Below are 27,529 nucleotides of genomic sequence, written 5' to 3'. Positions count from 1 at the left end.
AAAAGCTAAAATCTGACTGCTCGGAGCATTAAGACTTGTTAGGTTTGAAAGCGACAACCTAAAGTGTTATTCATGTCTGTTACTCCAGGCTGAACCTGTCCATCATCGTAAGGAGTTCCTGCCAATGCGCAATATGTAAGAGAAGCGCTTAACCCAGTGCTTTCCCTGCTACCATAATTGGAGAAAACCATTTAACAACTTTCCATCATTTCAAGGTTTAAAATTCTGTGCTGATTAATTTCTTAATAAATCCTGATAAAAGGTCAGAGCTCGATTTTCCTGATAAATGACTTCAAATCCCTTGCGCGGAGGTAGACTTTAAACAATGTTTTGGTGAGTAGGCACGTAAAGGAGCTGTGCAGCCAATGGAAAAAAAAAGTTGTGAAACTTGCTCAAAATGGGGGCAAAACTTGAAAAAACAACCCCATATTCACCTAACTGACCCAATTCCTCACTTCCGTCGTTCCAACAGTGCCTGGTACCCCGCTGCTCTCCACCAATTGTTACAGCAGCATTGATGATGTCCCACACAGAGAGACGTGTGGGCGCTGCAGCTGATCGACCAAAATAAGCTGATGATTTGGTCGTAGTGGTCACATTTCCCTTATGTTAGTGGCATCTTACCTGCAGCAGGAAGTAAAGAGCAGCGGGGTTTGAGCATCGGTGGAAAGAGAACAGCAAGGAATTGCATAAGGAGAGTATGGGGTTTTAAATATTTTCTGAGCAAGTTTTGAAACTTTTTCGTAACTGTAAAGAAGCACTCTGGGAGTAGATGATATGTAGTGCTGGGAACTCTCTTAGCTGGTATTTTATTGATCCTCTGACATCAGTCGCCAGTAAACCATGTGACCCAAAATTCTAACAACCCCAATCCTATTGTTTTCTGTGTGGAGTTGAAATCAGTCTGTCTATGCAAGTCTAAGACACTCACATCAAGGCTCTCATCAGATTCCCATTGAAATCAATAGGAGAGGAAATTTTGCAGATTTCATCAAGGAATATGGAGAAATTCATGTGAAAATTACAATCCTGGTTTTCCCCCAGGGGTGCTACCTCCTCGTTCGACTGGTGGCGCTCCAATGAGTTCTTCAAATTATTTTGGTTTCTTCAACTTTGGGCGTCCACCCTTGTGAGGTGGAGAAGGCTTTCTTAAATTTCCACATTGTGAGCGTATGTGTGTGTGTACACCATGCACTCTTCAGGCCTGATCTCAACGCTATACTCTACTTTGAACAAGACAACAAACCCCTATGAACATTCCTATGTCTGGGCATGGGAGCAAGATATAGCCCAGAGCAGAGACCCTGCTGCTTGGAACAAAACATGGCTCATGATTTCCAAATGTTAAACTAACACTACTTCCTTGGAATCAGCTTACAAGGTGCTCGTGAGTTGGTATTTGGTGCTTGCCCAGATAGTGCATTGCGTGCCAAATTACTCAGCCTCCTGCTTTAGAGGGTGTACTAATTCAGGTACAATGCTCCATATATGGTGGACATGCCCTAGGATGATCCATTATTGGACGGAAATCTACGGCCTGACCCATAGACTCTTTAGTTAATGTAAGCTCGTTGGAGCAGGACCCGCACCCCTATTGTTTCCATCAGCTGATTACTATGTAACCGTGGTTCTGTAATGTTTGTACTTTTGTCTTTCTGTATCCCCCATCTATGTAAGCGCTGCGGAATATGATGGCGCTATACAAATAAAGATTATTATTATTAGTCTCTCATAGTATCCTCTGTCGCGATCCGTGGGTGGCTTTGCTGGATCATGATGCTCAAGCTTTATCTTCTTTCCCAGCAGCAACTTTTTACTTTCCTCCATTTGGCAGCTAAGCAAACCATAGCTCACTCTTGGGGTAAAAAAAAAATCACCATTCGCCTACAAGAAGTTAAGGCCAGGATGGATGGGTTTTTCATAAACGAGAAATTATTGAGTATCCTTCTGCATAAAAACGACCGACTCCCTAAAAATTAAAAAACCCTGGATCGATTATGCCCGTCCATCTCACTCTCCCCTTGCCCCCACCCTGACGTAATGTGTGTTCTTTTTCTCCTCTTCTTTTCTTTCCCTTAATTCTTATGTGGCGCTCTTGCCAAGCTCGCCTACGTTTCCCCACACCTCCTAAATTTCCCTTTTCCCTTACTCTCCCCGCCATATGCTTTTCGCTTTTTCTGTTTATTTCTACATTTCTCTTCTCTTTACTATTTTCCTTAGTTCATGGTTTCTATCAATGCTGTAGTGATTTCAATGGCAGCAAAGCCTTCTATAACACTTGTGGCTCCCACACGAGGCTCAGAGTCATAACTGTAATGGAAGGCTTCACTCCCATTGAAATCAATGGCAACTGTAGCTTCTCTAACACTTCCGGTTCCAACCCCATTGCGCACGTCTGGCTCAGTTGCAGTGAGTGTAAGGGCTGAGATGAGCTGATCATTGGGGTCCTGAGCAGCGAGCCCCACAGATCAACTACTGATGACCTATCCTGAGTATTGACGATAGGTCATCAGTACTAAAAGAAGTTAAATGCTCACAACACCCCTTTAAAGCCAGGTGAACGTACTTTATTGGCTGGCCTACACAATAGTAGCAATGACTCGCCCGCCCATGTGCAAGAGGATCAGGGCGATGGCACTAAGTTTGTGTTACCTCCAGCGCTGAATGCATTAGGTAGACCTCAACAAAACAGTGGAGGATGCCATCATAACAGTATCTAAACACTGGAGCCATTTTCCTAAATGGCTCCAATTGAAAAATTATGTGTTGCTTGATTTAACAGCCTACATTAATATTCGTTTATGGGACAATCCCTCTAGACTATGGCTCTGTACATGATCTGAGCAATACAGGGTGATAATTTAATCCCTATACTACTCTAAGGGCTCATACTTTGCCTCTGTATGCCTCATGGCATAACGGGGGAGTCAGTACGACCAAAAGCACATTGTTACTATTTAATAGTCCATCTACTGTTCAGTTTTATCTCCATCCTGGGTTTGTACCTATTAAGCTCAGCAGAAGTTAACATACCTCCGCTTCTACCATGGGGAAGTTCCTTCTATGGGTATGACCTGCTGTCTCATATTCTACAGATTTGCGTCCGCTCAAACCACAGATTTGTTCATTTGCAAATAATCTTAATATATTTCACAGGAAACAAGCTGCAAAAACAACAATGCTCTGTGCAAGCTCTGCAAACATCACACTGACATACTGTGGTCGTACGGCACAAAGCTACTCTGTTGATCGTCTTGTGGTTTTCATTAACAGCATGTAACTATTGAGACGAGAACAGTAACAGAAGAAGGAATCTGTATCCTGTTTTCTATTGTCAGGGGCATAAAGGAACTTGCATTTAGATACATTTTGATCTTCTAGGGGCCAGGTTGGTATGAACAATAGACTATAGGATGGGATTTCTAGGAAACAGCCTTGTGTTAAAACCCTAAGCCGCAAAAAAAAGGAAAATATTGATTTTTCTCATGTCCATGGGATGAAAGAAAATCCGCTTTTAGCTCAGATCAAGTGTGGGAATCAGTTCCAGGGATGGAAAGTTCAGTAATAGATAATCTATTTCTTTATACATATTCACCAACAATGTATATAATCATCATAAAAAATGACAGCTAAGAAGATTAAGACTGAAAGAACTACACCCTTCTGCGACTTTGCATAATAGTTATACAGATCAAGCAAAGGAAAGTCTAGCGTGGCATTGAGGCCTGTCATAAAATCATCATGACAAGTCAAAATAGGTAAACTTTCTCTTTCTAAACCTTTACCAACAGTGTATCTAATCAGAGTAAAAAATGACAGCTATTAAGACTAAAGGAGAACTGCACCCTCTTGCAACTTTGCATCAGTTCTACACATCGACTAATGGAAAATCTACCCTGGCATTGTGAACGGTCATCACACCACCATATAAATGTCAGGACAAAACACTTCACCTTCACGGCAACCCAAAATGGCAAAAGTAGAAACATGGTAGGCGTCTTATATTGGCTGAAAAATGCCCCAGTTCGCCAGCTGTAGAGCGTCACGCGGTTTGAAGTCCTACAACGTTCTTCATCGCCCTCTTCTGATGGCATTACATTCACTATGTAAAAGAATGTATTCCTATGCGGATGTAACAGCAAGTTTAGAGCTTCGTCTCGTTTGTCAGGGTTTAAAAAGAGATAATATTTAAGTGTTCTAGTAAGTAGGATATAAAAGGATTATATCAAAATTACAAAAGAGGGTTTTGCTGCATTCTCCAAAGTAACCGTGCCATTCCTGTCTATGGGTTGTGTCCGGTTTTGCTACTGGAAATAAGCATCCTACGAGTTTCAAACGATTCCATGATTAAGAGCTTGATTCGAAACGCGTAGGGATGTTATATTCTATGCATGGTTTATGATTATGTACATAGAATAAATAAAGTCAGTTTTATATTTCTGAAGTGCTGTAACTCCTCCTTCCTTGTTCATGGTGCTCAACCAGCAACTCTTGTGTCCTTGTATGTAGTGGGAGAAGATCAGTGAGGCTGGGTGAGCTGGCGTTCTTTCCTGGTTACTAATTACAGTGAATATGGTAGAGAAACAATACCAGTTAAAGCCACAAGGATAATATTAATGCTGTTCATTGGGGGTTGGGGTATTAGACTGACTGACCAATGCAATAGAGTCATCGTGTCCATAGGTTGCTCTAAAGAATATGTTATTTATCGGCTATATCCCAATGGTTCTGGATGTATAGTTTGCATGTTCTGTAAAGAAGTAACCAAAAACACAAGTAGTGTAATACAATACATTTTGGAATTAGAAAAAATGAGGTTTGTTGCTACTACATGTAAGACATGAAGTAAATCAACTAAAGATTGGTTGAAAAAGATGATGATGAGAACCCTGACCATAAAGGGTTTGTCTGGGACTCTACTACTCATGGACCTATCCTCGGGATTATTGATGAGCGAACGTCTGAAACCTTTGGTTCAGTCAGCTTGGTCAGAATTTGTTTGAAACAGACTGGAACTTCACCAATCCCTCTAAAACTGGTGTATAACAGTCTAAAGCCATATTAGTCCTGCATAACCCTCTTAGTTCACCTAGGACTGGATATAAGTACTTTGAAGCTGTTTTCAAGGCAAATTTAACAACAAAAAAGAAAAAACATGAGAACAGGAAAGAAAAAAAAAATGAAAAAAGGCAGAAAAAAATAAGTTGGAAAAAAAAAGGCCAGAAAAAAAAATGAATAAAAAGATAAAGGAAATAAGGAAAAAGAAAAGAACAAAAACGGAAAAAATACAGGGGGAAAAAAAGGGAAAAAACAGAAAAAGAAACAAAAGTGGGGAAAAAGTAAATAGAAAAAAAGAAGGAAGAAGAAAAGGAAAGAAGGAAAACGAAGGGAGAAGAAAGGGAAAGAGAAAAAAAGAAGGGAGAAGAAAGGGAAAGAGAAGAAAAGAAGGGAGAAGAAAGGGAAAGAGAAGAAAAGAAGGAAGAAGAAAGGGAAAGAGAAGAAAAGAAGGGAGAAGAAAGGGAAAGAGAAGAAAAGAAGGAAGAAGAAAGGGAAAGAGAAGAAAAGAAGGAAGAAGAAAGGGAAAGAGAAGAAAAGAAGGAAGAAGAAAGGGAAAGAGAAGAAAAGAAGGAAGAAGAAAGGGAAAGAGAAGAAAAGAAGGAAGAAGAAAGGGAAAGAGAAAAAAAGAAGGAAGAAGAAAGGGAAAGAGAAAAAAAGAAGGAAGAAGAAAGAGAAAGAGAAAAAAAGAAGGAAGAAGAAAGAGAAAGAGAAAAAAAGAAGGAAGAAGAAAGGGAAAGAGAAAAAAAGAAGGAAGAAGAAAGGGAAAGAGAAAAAAAGAAGGAAGAAGAAAGGGAAAGAGAAAAAAAGAAGGAAGAAGAAAGGGAAAGAGAAAAAAAGAAGGAAGAAGAAAGGGAAAGAGAAAAAAAGAAGGAAGAAGAAAGGGAAAGAGAAAAAAAGAAGGAAGAAGAAAGGGAAAGAGACAAAGGAGGAAGAAAAAAAGGAAAGGGAAAAAGAAGGGAAAAAAAGGGAGGAAAAACGAAAAAAGAAGGCGGTTCGGCAAAGAAAACTGCCTAAGGTTCAGGTTTTTGACAAACCGAACTTTAGGCAAAGTTCGACCCACAACAAGTTTTGACTGTTTCAGTTCATTCAATACCACTTAGGATAGGTAATCAGTAGTTGATCTGCTGCTTGGGGATCCCTGCCGATGAGCTCTTCATTGAACTTGCTGTCATTGTGGACAGAGCTGGAAGCAGACAGCTCTGTCCACATTGCAGCAACCTGGGTTGGTATTACAGGCGCAGCCTCCCTTGGAATCAATGGGACGGCTACATTAGAGACAAAGCTGTCTCCTTCTGGCTCTGCCCGCAATGCCAGCTAGCCTAACATCAGCTGGCTTTCCAAGCAGTGGACCAACGCTGATCATCTATTAAAGACCTATCCTGAAGACATCTCATCAGTAGTAATGTCCCGGAAAACCCCTTTAACCCTATAGAGATGTCATGGCATGACCTGAAGAGGGCAGTGCATGCAAGACACACCATAAATATTGATGAACTGAAACACCGTTACAGGGAGCAATGATCCAAAATGTCTCCTCAACCTTGTGCAGATCTTATTTGAAGCTCCAGGAAATGCTTGTAATTTTTTCTTTAGATACTTTTGTCCCTTTCTCTAAAACTATATATTAGCAATGTACTCAACAGTGGCGCTGATGTATGAGAATGACACTTCGGCGCCATGGCGTCAGACCTGCAACGTCTCATAAACCTGTCATGTCAGCTTGCTTTGTAGAAGCCCCTGCTGCTGACATCCCGTGTCGGGGCCTCTGATTGGCTACAGCGGTCAAGTGGGTAACCACATGACCGATGTAGCCGATATAAACAGACTCATGGGAGCACAAGCCCAGCAACGGGGTGGTATTATGTTTTTCTTTTTCCACCTACAACTCTTATCCCCACTATCAATAAAGGTTAAGAATTGGAAAAAACCCTTGAAATTCAAGGGTACATGTCATTTTTTTCCCTGCACTGTGAATATTACTCAAAGTGCTCAGTAACAGACATGAACAGTACAACTGCTTGAGTTAAATTGTAAGAGTCCCCATACCTGTGACTGAGATCAGACCACGTTATTAGCAATCAATGCAGAAATCCAGGTACTTCAAAAGGGTTCATTTACTTTTTCTTGCTTCCAAGTATGCCAGACTTACAAATGTAACAAACTACAGAGTGCGCCTGTATCCCATGGTAAAAGTAGTCGATTAGAATACAATTGTAACTAATTAAGATGAAGCAAGTTTTGAGTGAATACCCCGACGCCATTAACAATTCGGCATTTTAATTGATGCTAAATGTTACAGAATCCTGGGAGCTTTTCCTTAATTAAAAATCTGAATATTGTCCTGACTGATCCTTCGCCATCGTGAGCGCCGCCTATGGGATCCCAGGTATGCCGGTGACTGCAGCTGTCCATCACAGGTCCTAGCAGGACCCTGCCGACTCCTGCGCACCATGTCTTACACATTCCTACTGATTCCCCCTCAAACGTTCAGTGTCAACAACACAAAGGGCATGAGATAAACCTTCCCTTCTTCCCTCATCTCCGATTACTGTAAAACTGTGTCTCCTGCAAAACTGGCAACTTTCCCGAAGTGTCTGCAGCCAATTACGGTGCGTTAACATGCCCTGCAAGAGAGCCGAGGGATTAAGCTTAAAAGGATCCATTTTCCTAAACCGAGTCTCTGCCTTTGGATAAAAACGTATTAAATGTATTGAGTTCATAAGAAGATAAATAGTTTATATTAACCCCTCTGAGCACACGTACAAGTCCTCAGGATCTGGGGCCTCCGAGCAAAGTACAGCGCTGTGCAAAAGTTTTAGGCAGGAGTGGAAAAAAATGATGCAAAGTAAGAACGCTTTCAAAAGCAGAAGCGGTCGGCCGCTCTCCACACATGTGCTAGGCAAAACGCCGCAAGGCTCCTGTGGCCGACAGTGGGATTTAGCACATCTCATCGTTGTGATGGGTGATGAGGTGCGCTAAAGGCAGAAAAATAGAGCAGACATGCGCTCAATCTAGCACATGTCTGCGAAGCCCCATTGAAATCAATGGGAGCGTTAAACCGCTATTACCGTGGAATTCAAAAATCTGCAGTAACGGAGAGAGAAAAAAAACGGATATGCAAAAGTGGCCTTAGGCTGCTTTCAACCTGCTTTAGGGCTCAGTTCAGGTTTCCGTCTCTCTGCTCTGTTTTTGGAGGCGTGAAGCTGAAATTAAACTGAAAAAAATTGACCTTTTTTCCCCCATTGATTTCAATAGGGTTAAAAAGGTTAAAAAAAAAGCAAAAAGCAAATGAAAAGGCTTCCATACTGCCAGCTTTATACTTGTTTAGACGGAAAAATAATGCAGCAGACTGCGCTATTCTCCTATCCCCCCCCCCCCCCCCCCCAAAAAAAAATGGAAACCTAACGGAACGGAAGTAAACTGAAGCCTCTACTTTTCCTTTCCTTTTTTTGTAACACCATTGAAATCAATGGGGAGAAAAATCGATCATTTTTTTCCTATTTTATTTCAGTTTCTCTCCTTTAAAACTGGAGAAGATAGACAGACACCCTGAACGGAGCCCTAATACGGGTGTGAGAGCAGACTGATAGTTTAGGTTTATTTCAATTAAGAAAATGCAAAGTGAAATAAAAAAAGAGGAACCTAAATCACATTAATATTTGGCGTGACCACCTTTTGCCTTCAAAACAGCATCGATTCCTCTAGGTACACTCGCACAGTCAGGGATTTTATAGGATTATAAGATGTGCTGTTCAAACTTCTGAAGAAGCACCAAGGAACAGGCAACGTTGGAAATCAAAGACCGTGGTTGGCCAGGGAAACTTAGTGCAGCAGATGGAAGACTGCTTGCTTCTCTTAGAAATCGGAAGATGACCAGCAGTACCATCAGCCCAGAACTGGCGGAAAGCAGTGGGACCCGGGTACACCCATCTACTGTTTGGAGAAGTCTGGCCCAAAGTGGTCTTCATGGAAGAACTGAAGTCAAAAAGACAACATAGAAACAAGGCCAAGAGAATCAACTATGCACAAAGACATAAGAGCTGGGGTGCAGAAAACAGCAGCAGGAGCTCCGGACTGAGTCAAAACGCGAAATATAACAGAAGGCAGTTTGTTCTCAGAAGGAATGGAGAGCGGGACAAAACTGAGTGTCTGCAGACAGCAGTGATACATACAGGTTAAGGGCTGCATTAAAGCACAGTGAATCAGGAATCAGGTCAGGATTAATGGTATCCTCAATGCTGAGAATTACAACCAGATACTTATCCATCCTGCAATACCATCAGGTCCGATTGACTCCAAATTTATTCTTCAGAAGGACAAGAACCCCAAATATACAGCCAATGTCATTAAGAAGTATCTTCAGTGTGAAGAAGAACAAGGAGTCCTGGAAGTGATGATATGAATCCACAGAGCCCTGATCTCACCATCACTGAGTCTGTCTAGGACTTACATGAATCCAGAAGACAGTACCCAGCAGCACTCAGTCAATACCTCTTCAAGGTGGGGGGAGAGTAATGCACGCCACTAAACAGGAGTCTGAACCTCGAGTCTCCATATGCAGTCCCAGGAAGAATATAAAGGAGTGGCAGCATAAGCAGTAAAAGTAAAAAATAACCTTTATTGCTTCATGGTCTTTAAAGGAAGGCAAGCTATGTTTTGGCCCAAAGGAGACCTTTTTCAAGCTTCTTCATATTCTTCCTAGAATTTACACGAAGAGACAGAAGGATTTGAGCGAGCCTACACCCGAGTTCCTTCAACAACTGTGAGCCTAGAAGTGTACTATTCTAATACTTTCCTTATTGAAATGCTAACATGTTCCATCTCATTTGTACTCCACTAACTTGAGTGTAATACACCAGTAGAGTTGATGCTGTTTTAACCCTTTCCAATCCAATTTTTATCTCGGTTTTCCTAGGGGCCTTACTCTTTTTCTGCCATTATACAACTGCGCTATCTGCTGGCTAAAGCCAGTACTGCATGAGGTGACACGTTGGATAGGCTCCGACAGCAGAGAGGCTGGCAATATACAGTAAGAGAACCCCGACGGACGTCTTCCAACATCGGAGCTGTACAGCCTTAAATCATAATGTCTTCAGACGTCAGACAGTGGATTGGAAAAGGTTAAATGCGAAGGGGCGGTCACACCAAGTATTATTTGGATTTATATTTCTCTTTTGTTAATTGTCAATACTGAATTAACATTTGTACTTTTGAAAGCATTTTGACACTGCAGCATTTTTTCCACACCAACTTAAAACTTTTGCCCAGTCCGGTATATAATTGCCCCCTTGTTTATAATGGCTTCATGGTAAAGGCTAAAATAGTAACCTATCCATTTAATGGTAAAGTCACGTTCTAATTGCATGTTAAATGATGTTCTATAGCTAGGATATGAGCGCTACTTCACTTGTACCACTATTCATCATCAAACTTTCTATATCCACCCTCATGGTAGCTCCACCACCTACCTTTCACAAACGTGGCACAAACACCTTTAACTATCTCTTGAAAGAAGAAGAAAATAAAAATGTCATTTTTCAATTTTAGACATAATTGTCTAGATTTAAAAGGAACCTATCACGACCATCTCACCCCTAAAACGGATCTCACTGGCCGGCAATCACTTCTCTTTTCCTAATGAGCCCAAGTATCTCCACAATTAGTTCCAAAGTTATCTCCCACAGTATGCAAATCAATAGAGAAGCGTCAGCAGGCCGAGAGGAGTCACCGAAGCGTGAGCAGTAGAGCGAACCACACCCCTTTCCTCCTGATGGCTCTTTCCATTCCCAGTTACACAGAAAATCCTGTCTATCACGAGAAAGGGACGTGGCCAGCTCAGCAGCTCCGGAATCAGCATGCAACTTCTTGGACAGATGACCCTTCTCTACTCATCTGCATATGGGGGGAACCTCATTGAAGAGACACATAGGCTCATTAGGAAAAGACGGGGCATGAGAAGCGATTGTTCATCCCCTGATGACTAGTAAAGTCAGTTTTAGGGGTAAGATGGTTGTAACAGGTTCCCTTTAACAAGTAAACAGCACCCATCTTCAGAAATGCATCTATATCATGCAGTTCATCTTCTGATCATACATACGGTATTCAGGCCATGGAGTATTGACAGTATTAGGGTGCGGAAGCACTGCAGACTTGTTGCAGAATTTCCCGAGTAGATCAGCAGCAGATCCGCAAGTTAGAGTTACAGTAGCAAATCTGCAGTGTTTTTTGATTTCATCTCATTCGCTTTGATAGTAAACTTTTCTGCTGTGGAAATATGTGGTTTCCTCTGCGTTAAAGTGATTGTCCAAAATTAGAAAAACACAGTTACTTCTGTCCAAAAATAGTGCCACACCTCTCTGCAGGTTGTGTGTGGTACTGCAGTTCAGCCTAATTCACTTTACTGCAATAGAACTGCAATTCCACATACAAGCCCTTGACAGGTGTGTCGCCATGTATGGAAGAAAGCAGTCATGTTTCTCTAACTCTGGACAACCCCTTCATATGATGCAGACACTAAAGTTAACGTAGCATATGGCGTTAGCTGAATGCGGCACGCACACATTTTAGCTCAATTATGTTTTCCACCTGTGTTAAAATATAGTGCATTACTGTAAACCCCGACTTGTGCAGGACGCTCAAAGAAAAGAAACCCAAAGGGTGCGTTCACACGACGCAGAGCTGCTGCATATTTTCTGGAATGGAAATCTGCATTAAAAAAAAATTGCACCATTGGATTTTGATGCGGATCTGCTGCAGACTTCGGGTGCATACACACGGGTGAGCGTGAGTTGCAGTGCAGAGGACACGGGTAATGCGTTCATGTGCTACGCAGTGTGTGGGAGACCGCACATCTGCACGTTGTATCCTTGTGTGTGACTCATACGAAAATGGAACGTCATACTATCCTTCCGTCTTGCAGCATCGCTGCAGCGCCCATTGTTCTCAATGGGGCCGGCGGCAGCATCGGGCCACGTGCATGCAATGCGATGTGAGATGTCCCATTGAGCACAACGTGAGACACTCTGCAATCCTCTGCTGCGGTTGACAGCCGCGCCGGAGGATCCCTTCTTCCCCGAAGTGATGCGAGGCTATTTTGACATGCAAACGCCTCGCATCGTTAGGTTTTCACATGGATGGCTAGCGCGATATGGGGCCATGATTCATCGCGCTTGCCAGTGTGAAGTTAGCATAAGTCAGGGCAGCGAACCATGGTCACCTCTCTGCGCCTGCAGCATACAGAGTAACAGCTCTCTCCCGATACACAAAAAGGTAGAGGGGCTAGTGCGCCCCACCTCCGTGACTTGGAGCTCAGCGTCAAACTTCATGAACCTGGTGAGACAATTTCTTTTAACCCCTTCGGTTAAAAGGGTGAAATGCCCTGCAGATCCACGTCAAAAACTGCACCAAATGGTGCGGATCTCAACGCGGATTTTGGTGCGGATCTGCACCATAACCCGCCACATTGTGGATTTTTGTGAAGATCAGCACCTAAATCTGCTACATGTGAACCTACCCTAAAATGGAGCTTCAATTTAATACAAAAACACAAATATCTAAATATTTTCTTGCGGCACAGTTCATCATGAATTTGGTGCTTACCTCATCCTTAATGTCCTCCTGCTGCTGGGCTGAAAAAATTTCCATTGCCGAAATAAGCCTCATCATCAGCTCATCTACTGATGTGTTACCTGTCGAAACAGTGAAGGACCCAGTGTTAGTAGCATGGTAGAACAGCTCTAGATTCATACATGTTAACGACAATGATATGTCAGTGTCCAGCTACTAATAGGGTGTCGCTCAGCGAATAGCAACCTGCCAGCTACCTATGGAGCGGACAACAAAGGATTAAAAGCGACTCTCCAGCCTCAGGAAAAAAAATTTGGCCACTAGATTACCTGGTGGCCTACTCCTGCTGCAGATCTGTCTGGGGCCCCTTAGTGGTCTTCCAAGATGGCCACGCTACTTCTTAGACTGGTAGCTCATTAGCAGTCTAAAACTAGTAGTCATGTGAGCAACGCCGGTCAATCCAAAAGCAGCCTGCAGAGTCTGACTACCTGTGGTCACAGAGTAGGACTCCAGCTAATAAAACTACACCCCTTTTAGTCCATGGACAAACTTTATATGAACGGAGTGTCGGTCGAGCATGAGCACTACTGCTCCATTAATCTCTCTAGTACTCCCTGATAGCCAACTGCAGCTATATATTACAACATTGCTCTCTAAGCAACTCTTTAAAAGAGTTGTCCAGTTGCCTATACTGCGGATAGGCTATTGATGGCCTATTTGCAGTATAGGCTGTCAATGATAGATCGCCAGAAGTATGCCGCCATGGACTCCTGACAATTAGGCGTTAGCCAGGCCAATGCACTTGTGCACTGAACTGATTTCTGCAGACAGCTCCAGTCCCACTGCAGTGGCCAGGCATGGTACTGCAGACAAAGTTCCCACTGTAGTGAATAGTGACTTTGCCTATAAAACCAAGGCTGCCCACTGTAGTGTGGACGGAGTTGCTTGCTTCCTGCAGAAATAAGTGTATCAGTGCAGAGCCATTCAACAGCTGAGCAGAGGGGGGCCCCGGGTGTAGTACCCCCACCGATCCTACGGATAGGCCATCGACTGAACAACCTTTTTATCGTAGAGATGTCTGTTGAGCAAACACGAGCCTACCTTGTATCAGAGAAGCTGACCTTGTTAAACCATTCTCTTTTCCATCTCAGTAAATGTTAACATGTTCTAACAAGCATCGAGGCTTTAACGTCTGCAAACATCCAATCCTGGAATCCCACCAGAGCTATCAAAGGTTACACACCTGGATTCCCTGCCCCGAGTTTCACACCATTCTCAGTGAAATCAGATTAGTGTGCAGCAGGTTAAGTGTTCTGAAGAGTTAAGGATGGGGACGTGCGAGCCATGCTGGATGAGCGGTCCGAGCTCTGCGCCGCATTACAGGGGACTTCTTACAAGCCACAGATCGGAACACTCAAAAACTGATCAAACCCTCCAACGCCTCGAGATAGTGACGCCGCAAGGGGGCAGAAAGTTTGTGTCTCGCACGGACCCCTCTGTAGGAAGCAACCGGCCAAATCATTTATAAACTTAAGTCTAATCACCCGTAGGATTTTAGGAAAGCTAAGGAGATGATTAACTTGGTGCCGAGTCAGCAGGTCAGCGAAAGAGGAATTATTTCAGTTTTAAATGTTAATGGTGACATTTCCTACTTGTTCAAAGGTTACGGAACTTAAGCGTGCATGAAAGGACTTCGCTTCAGAAGTCGGAGATCAGTGAACAGAGATACAGAAAGATCAACTTGTTTTTTCGTTAACCTGGCAGTCATTTTTAAGACCATAAGGTACATGTAAGGTCATGCATTAAATAGAAGGGACTTACAGGTTAACAATAGCAATACTAAGGCGTGATAAGACCTGGAAAGCATCTCATCATATATCAAAACCTCCTAATAACACCCCCCTCCTCTTTTATTTCTCATTTTTGGTTTCTTCTCCCCACTTTCCAAAAATCCTAACTCTTTACTCTGCCCTTGACATAGCTGTGTGAGGGCTTGTTCTTCGCAGGATGTGTTGCATTTTTCAATTGAACCATTTAATGTATGTAGAATGTACTTAAAAAAAAAAAGCAGAGAAATTGAAAAAGAAAACCCATTTCCGCCATCTTTTTTTTTTTGGGTGGGGGTGGTCTTGTTTTTAGGGCGGCTTCAGACGACGGTATATCGGCCGGGTTTTCACGCCTGGCCGATATACGGCGTCCCTCTCTGGAGGGGGAGGAGGCTGGAAGAGTGGGGAGCAGTGCACTGAGCTCCCGCCCCCTCTTCACTATTTGCAATGGGAGGGGCGGGACAGGGGCAGAGCTAAATTCCGAGACTTAGCTCCGCCCCTGTCCACCCCCTCCCATTGCAAATAGTGGCGAGGGGTGGAGAGGGGGCAGGAGCTCAGAGCACTGCTCCGTCTCTTCTGGCCTCCTTCCCCTGCAGAGAGGGACACCGTATATCGGCCAGGCGTGAAAACCTCAGTGCAGGGAATAGTACCGGACGACGGAGCAAAAGGAGCAGAGGGTCTGAAACACCGGAGCTCCGTGTCAAAGTGGCAGTTGTGTTAAGCAGGAGGAATGGAAGAAGCCGATTGGTGGAGGCGGGGAAGCAGCAGTGGGGAGAAGAGAGAACTGCTAACTGATCGCACATTTGTTTGCACGATCGCAAGTTTGTTTGCGCGACTGCATGCTGAACTCGCGATTGCGTGAACAAAATCTGCTAGATGGGAATATACCCGTATAAATTTAATTTCTAGATACATTTTTAAAAAAATGAATGCTGCCAGATACAATCCCCGATGTACCTTCATATATTACATACAAATACTTTACCTTGGATGACATTAAGCACTTCATTGGATGATCTTTTTCCCATTATAATTAGAAAAAGTGGAAACTGATCAGTCTTCTGTGTTCGGATGGTCTGTGCTGCCACACTGCCAAAATGCCGGGTACACAACGTAAGGAACCTGCCGATAAACAGGAGACAAACATGAGTCCTCTGCAGAATTCACCACACGTTCCGTAAACGTGAAAATCCAATGTGTCAGGGGGTAAAATGTATCAAGGGCTGTGCGCCAGATCAGTGCAAATCGTGGCACACGCTACATGTTCTTCAACAACTGGCTGCTTCCATAGTCTGTGGCGAGAAAAGAGAGCGGCGTTTATGTTGGCACGTACAACCGGGTGACCTGCAGCAAACAATGATTAACCATGTAATAGATGGATAGTTCTGGGACTGCCCGATTGGCTCTGCTATGGTTGCTAAACATGGAGCGGGAATAAAGGAACCCCCTCTGTAACACCGATATGCCCTATTAGGGCGCTGGTACACTAGCCCTAGCATCTGCCACCAACGTTTGCAATTTAGAGACAACTGCCAGGCTGAAGTTGAAAATCCAGATGCAGCCTGGCACCTAGCTCAAAATCGGGAGCATTAGCGCCTTACAGGCGTCGCACCAAAAGTAACTTTTATCCCCTATCCATAGGATAGGTAATAAAGTCTGATCAGTGGTAGTCTCACCAAACCCAAGAATAAGAGTTCTGTGCCCCCCTCTCCTGTGAACTCAGACTGAATGGATTGGTGGTTGCACTTGTGCGGCACAGCTCCATTCACTTCAACGAGGCTGACGGAAACAGCCAAATACAAGCGCTTGGCGGTCTCCAGCAGTCCGATTGAATATGAATGAAGTAGTCCCACAAATGCGGAATGACTGCTCCATTCAATCTCCTCATCACTGAGGCAGTGCAGTACACCCACAGGACGACGGGGGGGCGGGACATGGATCGGTGGCGATCAGACTTTCGTCACCCATTCTGTGGATCGGTGATAAAAGTATATTTTTGGGGGGGTATAACGTCTTTAAGACATGCAGACAGTGACTGTTACTGTGAGACAAACCTTTTAGGAACTTCACAATAATATTTAAAATTATTGGCATTTGGTTAGGAGTTCTGCTATTATTGGGGGGCAAAGACAGTATGGGAACCCTGACAAACCACGGTATAAGTAATCAGGGTCTGTTAAAGGGGTGGTACCAAGATTACAAGTTATCACCTATCAATAGGATAGAAGATAACTTGCTGATTAGTAGAGGTATCACGCTTAGATCCCCACTGATCTGGGGTCCCCAGTGTCTACTGCACCCCCCACAGTGAGGAGAAGACTGAATGCAGCATTGGTCGCGCAAGCGTGTTGTTGCTCATTCACTTTTAATGGGACTGTGGAGATACCTAGCTACAAGCACTTGGGTATTTTCTTTAGTCCTACTGAAATGAAGAAAGCGTTGACTGGGCATGGTGGGCCTGCGTTCCATCTATTCTGATATCACTATGGGGGAAAGTAGCAGCCTCTGAAGTAACAGGCAGAGGGGGACACGGGGCCCTCATTCTCGAGAACGGTGAGGGTCTCAGTGGTAAGACCCCTCTTGATCAGCAATACAGTGGATAGGGATAATTTGTAATATCGGTACAACCTCTTTAAATACATGGATTGAGTCTAGCTGCCCGGCCCCATTATGAACGGGAGCCATGATGCTACTGTGAACCGAGCCTATATCGGCCATTATATCATATGGACACAATATGTATCGCATATATAAATAAAATAATAAACACCACCACCTCAAGGAAGACTGTGCCACAATAACTATAATGTTACAATAAAGATATATATTGATTACATTTTTTTCCTCAATTCTATATATTTTACATATATAAAAAAAAAGCTTTTTGAACAAAAAAAAAAAGTGCACTTCCATATTTGCATATAAAAGCCGAGCATTAGTATTCTTACCATGATCTGGAATAAATGAAAAAACTGATAAAGCTTTTCACTTCCATTAGAGGACAGTCTGAAATTAGCATTTCTTTCAAGAGAAAAGGGTAGCTTATGATATGTTTTCAGATGTGAAGGTAAAAGTAAATGTCATAATAATAATGAATTATGAAAGACCAAATGCAAATATGGAATGCTTTAATAAGATCCAATTTAATAAAGTCTGTAAAAATAATAGAGTTTTAATAACATGGGTCAGAAAAGGCAAAACTGTGGAAATTTCTGAGAACTCGCCACTGAATGAAGTCTATTAATACTTAATTATTTTCATGAAACATAATTTAAATTGAGCGTTTTTTTATTCTTAATGTCAGAGAAAAATCAATGTGGGAAGAAGTGAAGAGGATGACATGACTAATTAATGATGAGCAGAATATAGTAATGAATGGTTAATGCTCTTTTAACCCCCAGTGATGAACTTCATTATTGGGTAAATTGGCGTGTGTACAAATAAAGTCTTCCATGTGTTTGACGGTAATAGGTTAATAAGTTAAAGGCGACTTTATCACATGCCGATAGCAGGATAAATATGGAGGCCGTCTCATCTGTAGCGTATCGATTAACTATTCTCAGGATTAGTCATCAATAGTTGATTGGTGGGGGTCCGCCACTCCGGATCATCCGGCTGGCTGTCAATGCAATGGGCCAGACGTCGTCATCAGTGGTCAGGCCGAAAGAGTAATGGACGGCTTCACTTCAATTGAACTCAATGAGAGCGTTGCCTCCTATTACACTTCTGGCACCTCATTGTGCTCAGAGTTGGAAGTGTAGTAGGAAGCATTGTTCCCATTTATCGCAATGGGAGTGTCTATTGTGCTTCTGGCCCAGATAACCGATGCCAACGTCCAATCTGTTGCGCCGACAGCAAACCGGACGTTGACCTTCTTGTGATGCAGAGCAGCAGACCTCGCTGATCAATTATTGATAAACTGTTCAAAGGATAGGTCATCAATAGTATAAGTTCCAGAATACCAATTTAAGGGCAACATATGTACATATAGAGATAAAAAAAGTGTTTCCCACTTGGGACCCTATCTATGAGGCAGAGTAGAGACCACCAGCAAAAATACACTCTCAATCCCAGATCATCCATGTAGTACATGGATGGTCATTTGTTTGACTTGCTACTAAATTTCCCGTGAAATGGGCGCTACAGGACAAGTGCAAAGGAGGGCAACTTTCCTGATCATTGTCCTGATGAGACAACTCCTTTAAGGGTTAGAGAAACGCATATCTATTCTAAAAATTTTGATGCCTAGGGAACATAGGAACTAAAGACAGATTAAAGGGGTATTCCGGGCCTTTACTATGGATGACCTATCCTCAGGAAAGGTCATCAACAGTTTATTAACGGAGATCCATTGCTCAGGATCCCTGGCAATCAGCTGATCCTCCGGCCCATTGTCAGCCGGACGTCCTCATCAGTGGTCAGGGATGGAAGTGTAATAGATGGCTTAGCTCCCATTGAAATCAATGGGAGCAATACCTTCTATTACACATCTGGCTCCTCACTGTGGTCAGAAAACCGATGTGGACATCCAGTTCTGCTGCACTGACAATGGGCCACAGGATCAGCTGATCATCAGGGATCTCGAGCGATGGATCCCTGCCAACCAACTACTGATGACCTATCCTGAGAATAGATCATTGTTAATGCCCAGTATACCCCTTTAAATACATTAATTTGCACAGATTTTGTAATTTTCTGTACTCCAGTAATGTTGGAATAATGTCTCTACAGTCACACCTATTGGAAGAGAGCTGCCCTATGAGTTTACATTGAAACTTTATACAGGCTTGTTAAATGGTCAGATACTGACTAGAGATGAGCGAGTATACTCGCTAAGGCACATTACTCGAGCGAGTAGTGCCTTAGCCGTGTATCTCCCCGCTCGTCTCTAAAGATTCGGGGGCCAACGGTGGTCGGGGAGCGGCGGGGGAGAGAGGAGAGAAACGGAGGGGAGATCTCTCCCTCTCCCCCCCCCCCCCCCCCCGCAACTCACCTGTCACCTGCGCCAGCCCCTGGATTTTTAGAGCCGAGCGGGTAGATACTCGGCTAAGGCACTACTCGCTCGAGTAATGTGCCTTAGCGAGTCTACTCGCTCATCTTTAATACTGACTCATAGAATAGCTATTTTTCCAACAGGTGGCACCGTGCAGGACTTGCCCATTAATAAATGCTTAATCCGATAGCCGATCAGTGGCAATCAGAGGGACTAATCCGTGGCTTACCCGCAGAGTTCTGCCATGATTTTTCAAAGCAGAATTTGCGCAGAAAGATCTAACCGGGTATTCTGCCACGTGGACATCCTCTCAGGCCCACACTTCCTATAGCCACAAATTCTGCAGTCATATGGCCATCTATCTGCCCCCTGCATCTTACGACCCTACCGAAATGTCAATTACTTTGTAGATTTTTCCCAAAGCAAGATTAATAATAATTGGTATTTAGCAATTTTCTTTTTCTGATGTAAACTGATAAAAAAAAAATAAACTAAAAGGTGGTGGAAAAGGTAATTTCTGAGAACGGCACTAATCGCTATATACAGGTCATTTACAGACTAGACAGAGCACAGCAGAAACCTTGGTCAAGTCCAGCCAGGACCGGCCGACACAAGGACCTGTGGAGACCATCAAAAGAGCCAGATGTCGCTGTATGGAACACGGCTCCATTCACAATGCAGGATCTGGATTATCCAGGTCTCCTCCTACGTACCGAGGGAGGTGAATTGTAAGTAACACAGTGCAGCCGGCACCCCGCTATTCCTGCGTCTCCCTCAATTATACAAATATTTAGTTGGATAAAGGAAACATGGCAGGCATCTCTACAAAAGGCTTCTCAGGTTCTTCTGTCTGTTCATTAATTGTCAGTTGCAAAAATGTTGCCAAAACCCAATTCTAAGAAATTCTGTAAATGCTTGTGTTACAAAACAGAGTCATTCTCACTAGTGGATACTATTGTTGTTTGGGGAACTGGAAACGTAACAGAGGTGGAAAAACGCCATTTATAGCCGAGCTGGTGGGCCGACAGCAGCGAGCGCTAAAGGAGAATAACCGGGACATAAAAACTAATGATACGACACGGATAAAAGGTTACTGTGTGTGTAATAAAGCAACAATGCAAAAACCATCAGAATGCAAGGCCAGTACAAAATGAAGATAAATAGTTGTATATACAGAACGGGGGTCATACAATGCTTCATTAATGAGATGCAAGGGCACCAAATACACCCCTGAATATAGTCTGCGCACCTCTGCATACAGTCTGCGCACCCCTGCATATAGTCTGTGCACCCCTGAATATAGTTTGAAGGGTCTAGTGTACCTCTAACTATGAGCATCATTTAAAGGGGTTGTCCCGCGAAACAAAGTGGGGTATACACTTCTGTATGGCCATATTAATGCACTTTGTAATGTACATTGTGCATTAATTATGAGCCATACAGAAGTTATTCACTTACCTGCTCCCTTGCTAGCGTCCTCGTCTCCATGGTGCCGTCTAATCTTCAGCGTCTAATCGCCCGATTAGACGCGCTTGCGCAGTCCGGTCTTCTCCCTTCTGAATGGGGCCGCTCGTGCCAGAGAGCGGCTCCTCGTAGCTCCGCCCTGTCACGTGTGCCGATTCCAGCCAATCAGGAGGCTGGTATCGGCAATGGACCGCACAGAAGACCTGCGGTCCACCGAGGGTGAAGATCCCGGCGGCCATCTTCACAAGGTAAGTAAGAAGTCACCGGAGCGCGGGGATTCGGGTAAGTACTACCCGTTTTTGTTTTTTTTTAATCCCTGCATCGGGTTTGTCTCGCGCCGAACGGGGGGGCTATTGAAAAAAAAAAAAAAATCCGTTTCGGCGCGGGACAACCCCTTTAATTGTTTGGTTCAAACTTCTGTGCTAAAAATATGTTGTTAGTCTGTGGGATGTCCAGAAAAGAGGCAAACTCAAAAGTTGGCAACCATGGCAAAAATGGCGCACAACACGTGACTTCCGCTCACTTGTCTCAGTCTTTTGTTTTCTAGTAGAACTAGCGAGTGCCGCGCCATGTAAAAAGGAGCAGCTCAATCTTTGAGCGACTCCCCTTAAGGCCGGGCTCACATGGGCGGATTCCAATTGCCTAATCTGTGATCGATGTCTGGGCGGAGAATCCGAAGCAAAACGCAGCCCATCAAAGACATGTACTTTCGTTTCTTTTGCTCACATTCGCGGATACGAATTGCGTATTCCGCGACAGAAGGAAAAAATCACAGCATGTTCTATTTTGCAGCAGACTCCGTGCAGACAGCCCCCCTTGAAGTCAAAGGAGTCCGTCTGACCCGCAGCTCATACGCAATTAACATTGCATATGGGCAGCGTGTATCTGTGTCATCGCTAAGCGACGGCACGGGAAATACAAACATTCAAGGAAAAGGGAAAAAAAAACAATACTGCGCATGACTGACAGCAAGCCGCCATGGTCATACGCAATACAGATTATTCAGGGACGCAGGGTCGCCTTCCGGGCTCACAGCCGGGATCCACTGTGTGCCTCCCACATGCAGAATCCGGTCCGCCCGTGTGAGCCCGGCCTACTGCAAATGGAGGCGGGTGGGCCGGACGATCCCTGTCCAGCTCAGCCTCCATCCGCAGAACGGCTGGGTCCGCACGACCGTATGGTAATAAGCTGCATAAAAGTCGCAGCATTTTACTGGCATATGGTTGCATTTTTACTCGCGTATGCCCGTGTATTTTACGCAGACACCGCTTTGCACTGGCTTCTTTTTTCAAAATTTCCTTTTCCTATCTCCTAGCAACATGCGATAAACCACCGCACATGCACAATATAATGTAATCGCGTATGCTCTGCGTTTTAAACGCACCCATGGAAAACAATAGGGCTCTTAAGCACGAAATACGCGGTAAAATAGAACATGCTGCGCTCTTTTTTACACGTGTTACATTGCTTCTTTGATCCATCACTTTCCAGATATTTTAATTGGGTGTAAATGAATCATAAACTGGCCAATAGGGGTCGGCTGAATGCTGGTTCAGTTCACAGCTATTCCGCCTGATTCCCCCAGACATACACATATGCAAATTCTGCTTGTAATCTTAATAGAGAGAGGGATCAAGTCGCTGCTAGAAGCTTCTGGTGGCATTTTAATGACCATGAAAACATAAGATTAGACATGTTGAAATCCAGCACACTTGACAATGCTTTACCCTAAAGGTGTAGGGTCGGGACATTCCTGTACACCTTGGGTGGATGAGCATTCTATCAAAGTCAGTGGGTTTAGCCAACATTCTCCTAACGTGTATTGCCACCTTAAAGGCTATGGAAAACTTTGTGCATGAAAAATCAATACGCACATATCTTACTAAGTCCCTGCAGAAAATAATGATGTACTTATCTGTTTTTTTTGCATTGAGGTTTCCTTCTCATGCATTTAGAAAGCCTTACACTAGGTTTGCAGGCTCTCCTATATTCAAGTTTCTGCATTAGCTCCTCCCCTCTTTCAGAGGCTGTGTAGCATAACCACACCCATTCAATACTACACAGCTATCTCTCCATCCCCTCTCTGAGTAGCTAGTGATAAAACCCTCTTCGCTGCTAATAAATGCAGAAAATTCACCTGGGAGTGAATTACAGCCCTCTGTAATAGTGGCTTTCTCTGCTCTCTGTCGGCCTGATCTCCACAATCCCCCGGCATTGTCATACAGCCCTCTGTAATAGCTCAGTAGAAAGGCAATGAATGGAAATTTACAACAGGAAAGCAGGCTATGGGAGGAGCTAAGAAACAACCTGTCACTTTATTGACTGACAGAATTTGCTAAGATTTCAGTACTCCAGTCTGGACTGTCTTGGAAAACCATACTAACATAGAAATCACACAATTAGCAATTTTGAAAACCAAATTTTAAAAAAGTCTTCATTTGCAAAAACACGTTGTAAAAGAATGCAAAAGTATACCTCGTCTTTAAGATGTAAACTTATTTCTTAAAGGAGTCTATGGGGGAGGGGGGGGCGCTTCACCAGTGACTCGGAAACATCGTGACAAGCCAGTCTTATGTCATAATGTCAAAAAGGTTGATAAATTATGCATTAGAGTGTGCCAGGTAGAAACTGGACCCCTAATGAATATCAATCAGAATCAGTTTTGATTAAAAACCACTGATGAAAATCAGGTGGATCATAGTTAATTAACGGAAGAAGCCCCCTCGCATATTTGACCATTTTAAGAGGCCTTGGCTAATAACGAACAAATCATGCATTACGACCGGTGTTCTCTAACAAGCATCCCTGAACACTATATGATATATTCTCTTTACTTTCACTACTTTCTTATTGCAAGACGCTCTACTTCATCTGGGCATTGACACAGCTGAGATGGAAAAGGAAGAGAAAAAAAAAAAAAAAAGACTTGAGGCAGCATTAAGTAAAATTAATTTCCTACATCTGGCTGATGTCAAGTGCAGAAAATTTCCCTAATCGTCTTGCTGAGCTGCGTGTGGGACAAGAGCCGGCAAGGATCAGCAGACGGATGCTTAACAAATTACTGGAGGGTGCGGAGGTCAGTAGGAATGAACCAAAGAAAGCTCTCACTGGAGAAATATTAAAATGTCGGATTTCTTGAAGAGGCAGAGCTGAAAAGGAGCGTTCTTAAGAAGGCGCTGAGTGCTCTCCATCACCGATACACGGGGATTGAATCCAGAAGAGCCCTCGAGGAAGTGAGGAAGCTTTACAAAGTACGGCACTTACACAGAACATGTGTCAAAGGCGGCTCAACCACAAGGGGCGATTCAAGAGCCCTAATGTGATAATAGAGGTAAAGAGGGCCCTTTTAACTCTTCCTGCTTTAGAGCAAGAAAAGCAAACCATTATGAAAATATGACATAGATCAGATTGTAGAAGAGGAACGTGAAGCTTCTTCGACAGATACTGCATATCAGGCGATCATTCCGCCAGCACTGGCGGTTTATTTGCTTGTATTATATCCTTGCTACGATGGAAACAGGTTCTCTTGGCACTGGGAGCTTGTGATTATATACAGAAGCCGATCTAAGTAAGCAGAGCAAAAGAATGAAACGGGACCTGGTGGGCCGGAGCCTCTAATAAGAGGTGTATTTCAGATGACTTAAAGGTGTCTGAGATTTAAAGGGGTTGTCCCGCGCTGAAACGGGGTTTTTTTTTTCAATAGGCCCCCCCGTTCGGCGCGAGACAAACCCAATGCATGTGTTAAAAAAAAACCCGTTTAGTACTTACCCGAATCCCCGCGCTGCGGCGACTTCTTCCTTACCTTAGCAAGATGGCCGCCGGGATCTTCACCCACGATGCACCGCGGGTCTTCTCCCATGGTGCACCGTGGGCTCTGTGCGGTCCATTGCCGATTCCAGCCTCCTGATTGGCTGGAATCCGCACACGTGACGGGGCGGAGCTACGAGGACCAGCTCTCCGGCACGAGCGGCCCCATTCAGAAGGGAGAAGACCGGACTGCGCAAGCGCGTCTAATCGGGCGATTAGACGCTGAAATTAGACGGCACCATGGCGACGGGGACGCTAGCAACGGAGCAGGTAAGTGAATAACTTCTGTATGGCTCATAATTAATGCCCGATGTACATTACAAAGTGCATTAATATGGCCATACAGAAGTGTATAACCCCACTTGCTTTCGCGGGACAACCCCTTTAAGGGTACTTTTTTTTTTGATGACCTATCCACATTATTACTGTTCGGGATCCCAGCCAATCAGCTGATTCCCAGTGCCGCTGTTATCATGGACAGCTCAGGGAAAAGACTGCCCTGTCCAAACCAACAAGTGCAATAAGTTTTGTGAGAAAATCTCCTTACACGCGCATCGCTGCACTTACGATTATAAAGGGCGTGAAAATCGGCTATTCCTTATGGGAGAAAAATCGCATTACGTTGCATTTGCACGAAACGGACATGTATATTCGAGCGCAATGCGATTTTGTTTCCTTCCCCCATAAGGAAGAATGGGTGATTCTTCAACAGAATTGCCCAAAATTAGGACACGCGGCAAGAGAAAAAAATAAAAAATAAAAATCACACTTGCAAATGTACCCATTAAAAATAACGGGATCTTTTCCCATGTGATTCCTATGTATTTTGCAACGCACAGAAATGGTGCAAGAAAATCGGGTGTGTAAATGCCGCCTCAATCATGTTTTTTTTTTTCGGGGTGACTTTACATTAACTTACATTTCATTGCGTTATTTTTAAAGGGAAGCTGTCCTGAGTGTTTAGCAATATAAAGCAGACCAGCGTTATAATAAGGAGAGTCCACGCTTCACACAATTATCCATGTACAAGGGGGCACCCAGGAAGCTTCTGTTGGGCGGGGTGTTACTAGTACCGGCTTCTGTTGCTGGGGGAATGTCTGCGGAACCCTTCTGAGGCGGTATCATCATACCAGCTGACATTGTTGGTTAAGTTTGCGTTCGGCTCTAATGATATTTTTTTTTTTAAGTTGTTTAGTTTTTCGCCTATTTTGCAATAACTGTTCAGACAAGGAGGCACCTCCACAACAGCAGCAAAACCTATTCCTTCGGGGTCTCTTTTAACCTGAGGGAGTAAAAAAAACCAAGTTGCATGGTGCGAGGTGGAGTGAATACGGAGGGTGAGGCAGGGGCGTCATGCCGTTTTTTGCCAAAACTTGCTCAACACTCAGTGCTGTATGGTGCATTGTCATGATGGAAGATCCAATCACAGGTTTGCCACGGGACATCCGGGACGAGGTTGAGCATTAAGTGACGTTTCACCCCGCTTGAAAAAGGAGATTGCTGCATGTCCTATTTTTTAGGCGATGTTGCCCACCATCTTATACGGTAACAACCCCCTCCCCCCTATACATTACATTGCACCTTCATGGATATTTTCACACAAACGTGATGCAATTTTTTATTTTTCCTATTAAAAGTGAGATCTTCACGAACATAAAAATGGCATATTTACAAGTGTAATATCGGTCGGAGTTACTTGGACCAATATCGTACTTGCCCGTGTGAATACAGCGTCAACGCGTTCTTTTGAGCCAGATTTTGGTGCGGATCCGTAGCGAAATTTGCCACTAAATCTGCACCACTTTCCGCTGTGTGTGAACGTACCCTTTATCTGTTGCCTCCTTGTTTCTCCTGGAGTACATTCATCAAGATGTATTGCTTCTGGTCTGCCTTTCCTGACTTCCAATTGAAATTCATAACAAGATGTCCTGGAGGTCAAACGTCCACCAGCAACATCCAAATCCTAACGCAGCGACTAGGTTGTGAATCTATTGTATTCTACACGTCAGCCTCCTCCAAGTTGGTGAAGAAGGATGAATAAGCGTTTACCTGCAAACACATACGGCCGGCACTGCTATTAAACTGGATACCAATGGCCGCACACTGAACCATAGATACGAGAAAGAAAATGTGCAAAAACGCCAAAAAAAACAAAAAACGTACTTTATTGTATTAACAAGTTAACAACCTTTAAAAATATCATATAATAGTGTCATATAATAACGACTAGTGTCATATAATAACGACTACTACCACCCCTCTAACCCCCTCAAGTAGCCCAATACAAAGGTGCGGTAACAAGGATCCAAATCAACAGCAGCAAAAGACATCAAGAAACTTGCAACCTGAAGTTCAGTCAGTGATATTTAAAGACCTGGAGCAAAGACTCATTCAGCTCCCAACTAAAAGATACCTGCCAAGGTAAAGAGCCCCCAATAACAGAAGGAATCCATGAAGGGATCTGCCCTACAGTGCTAGAGCCGCATGTCTATAGACGGGAATGGGAAAACGCCATGCGTATTCACCGCTGCTCGTGGCTTCGTCGGGAAGGTCATGGATGAACAGCAATTGCCCCTCAATTTTACCCCAATCTAGAAAGTTTGATCCGATACTCTATGATATCTTAGTCCAAAACTTTGGGACTGTGTGCAATGCCCATGGGAGGCGCTTTTCCTAAGAACTCTCCTCAATGATGTATTTTTACATAGCCGCTAGTCGCGCCACCTGTGGTTTTTACGATCTATGAAATTGGGTTCTCTGAGCAAAGTTCTCAGGCGTTTCCTGCTTGAATTTCTCACGAACTGCCATCTGGAAA

The 27,529-nt window shown here is 43.8% G+C and overlaps 1 protein-coding gene across 1 annotated transcript in view; it reads right to left on the bottom strand.

Moving 5' to 3' along the window:
* Positions 1 to 27,529, bottom strand: part of FAF1 (Fas associated factor 1) — a 256,577-nt gene that overhangs the window by 59,967 nt on the left and 169,081 nt on the right. Inside the window, exons 14-15 of the mRNA XM_066597616.1 lie at positions 15,436 to 15,572; positions 12,658 to 12,746 (exon numbers count right to left, since the gene is read on the bottom strand). Coding sequence (XP_066453713.1) covers positions 12,658 to 12,746; positions 15,436 to 15,572 — 226 coding nt within the window. The remainder of the gene's footprint in view (positions 1 to 12,657; positions 12,747 to 15,435; positions 15,573 to 27,529) is intronic.

The sequence above is a fragment of the Eleutherodactylus coqui genome, chromosome 3 (assembly GCF_035609145.1).
Source record: "Eleutherodactylus coqui strain aEleCoq1 chromosome 3, aEleCoq1.hap1, whole genome shotgun sequence".
Taxonomy (NCBI): Eukaryota; Metazoa; Chordata; class Amphibia; order Anura; family Eleutherodactylidae; genus Eleutherodactylus; species Eleutherodactylus coqui.
The sequence above is the reverse complement of the archived record's forward strand: the minus strand, read 5'-3'. Positions and strand labels throughout refer to the sequence as shown.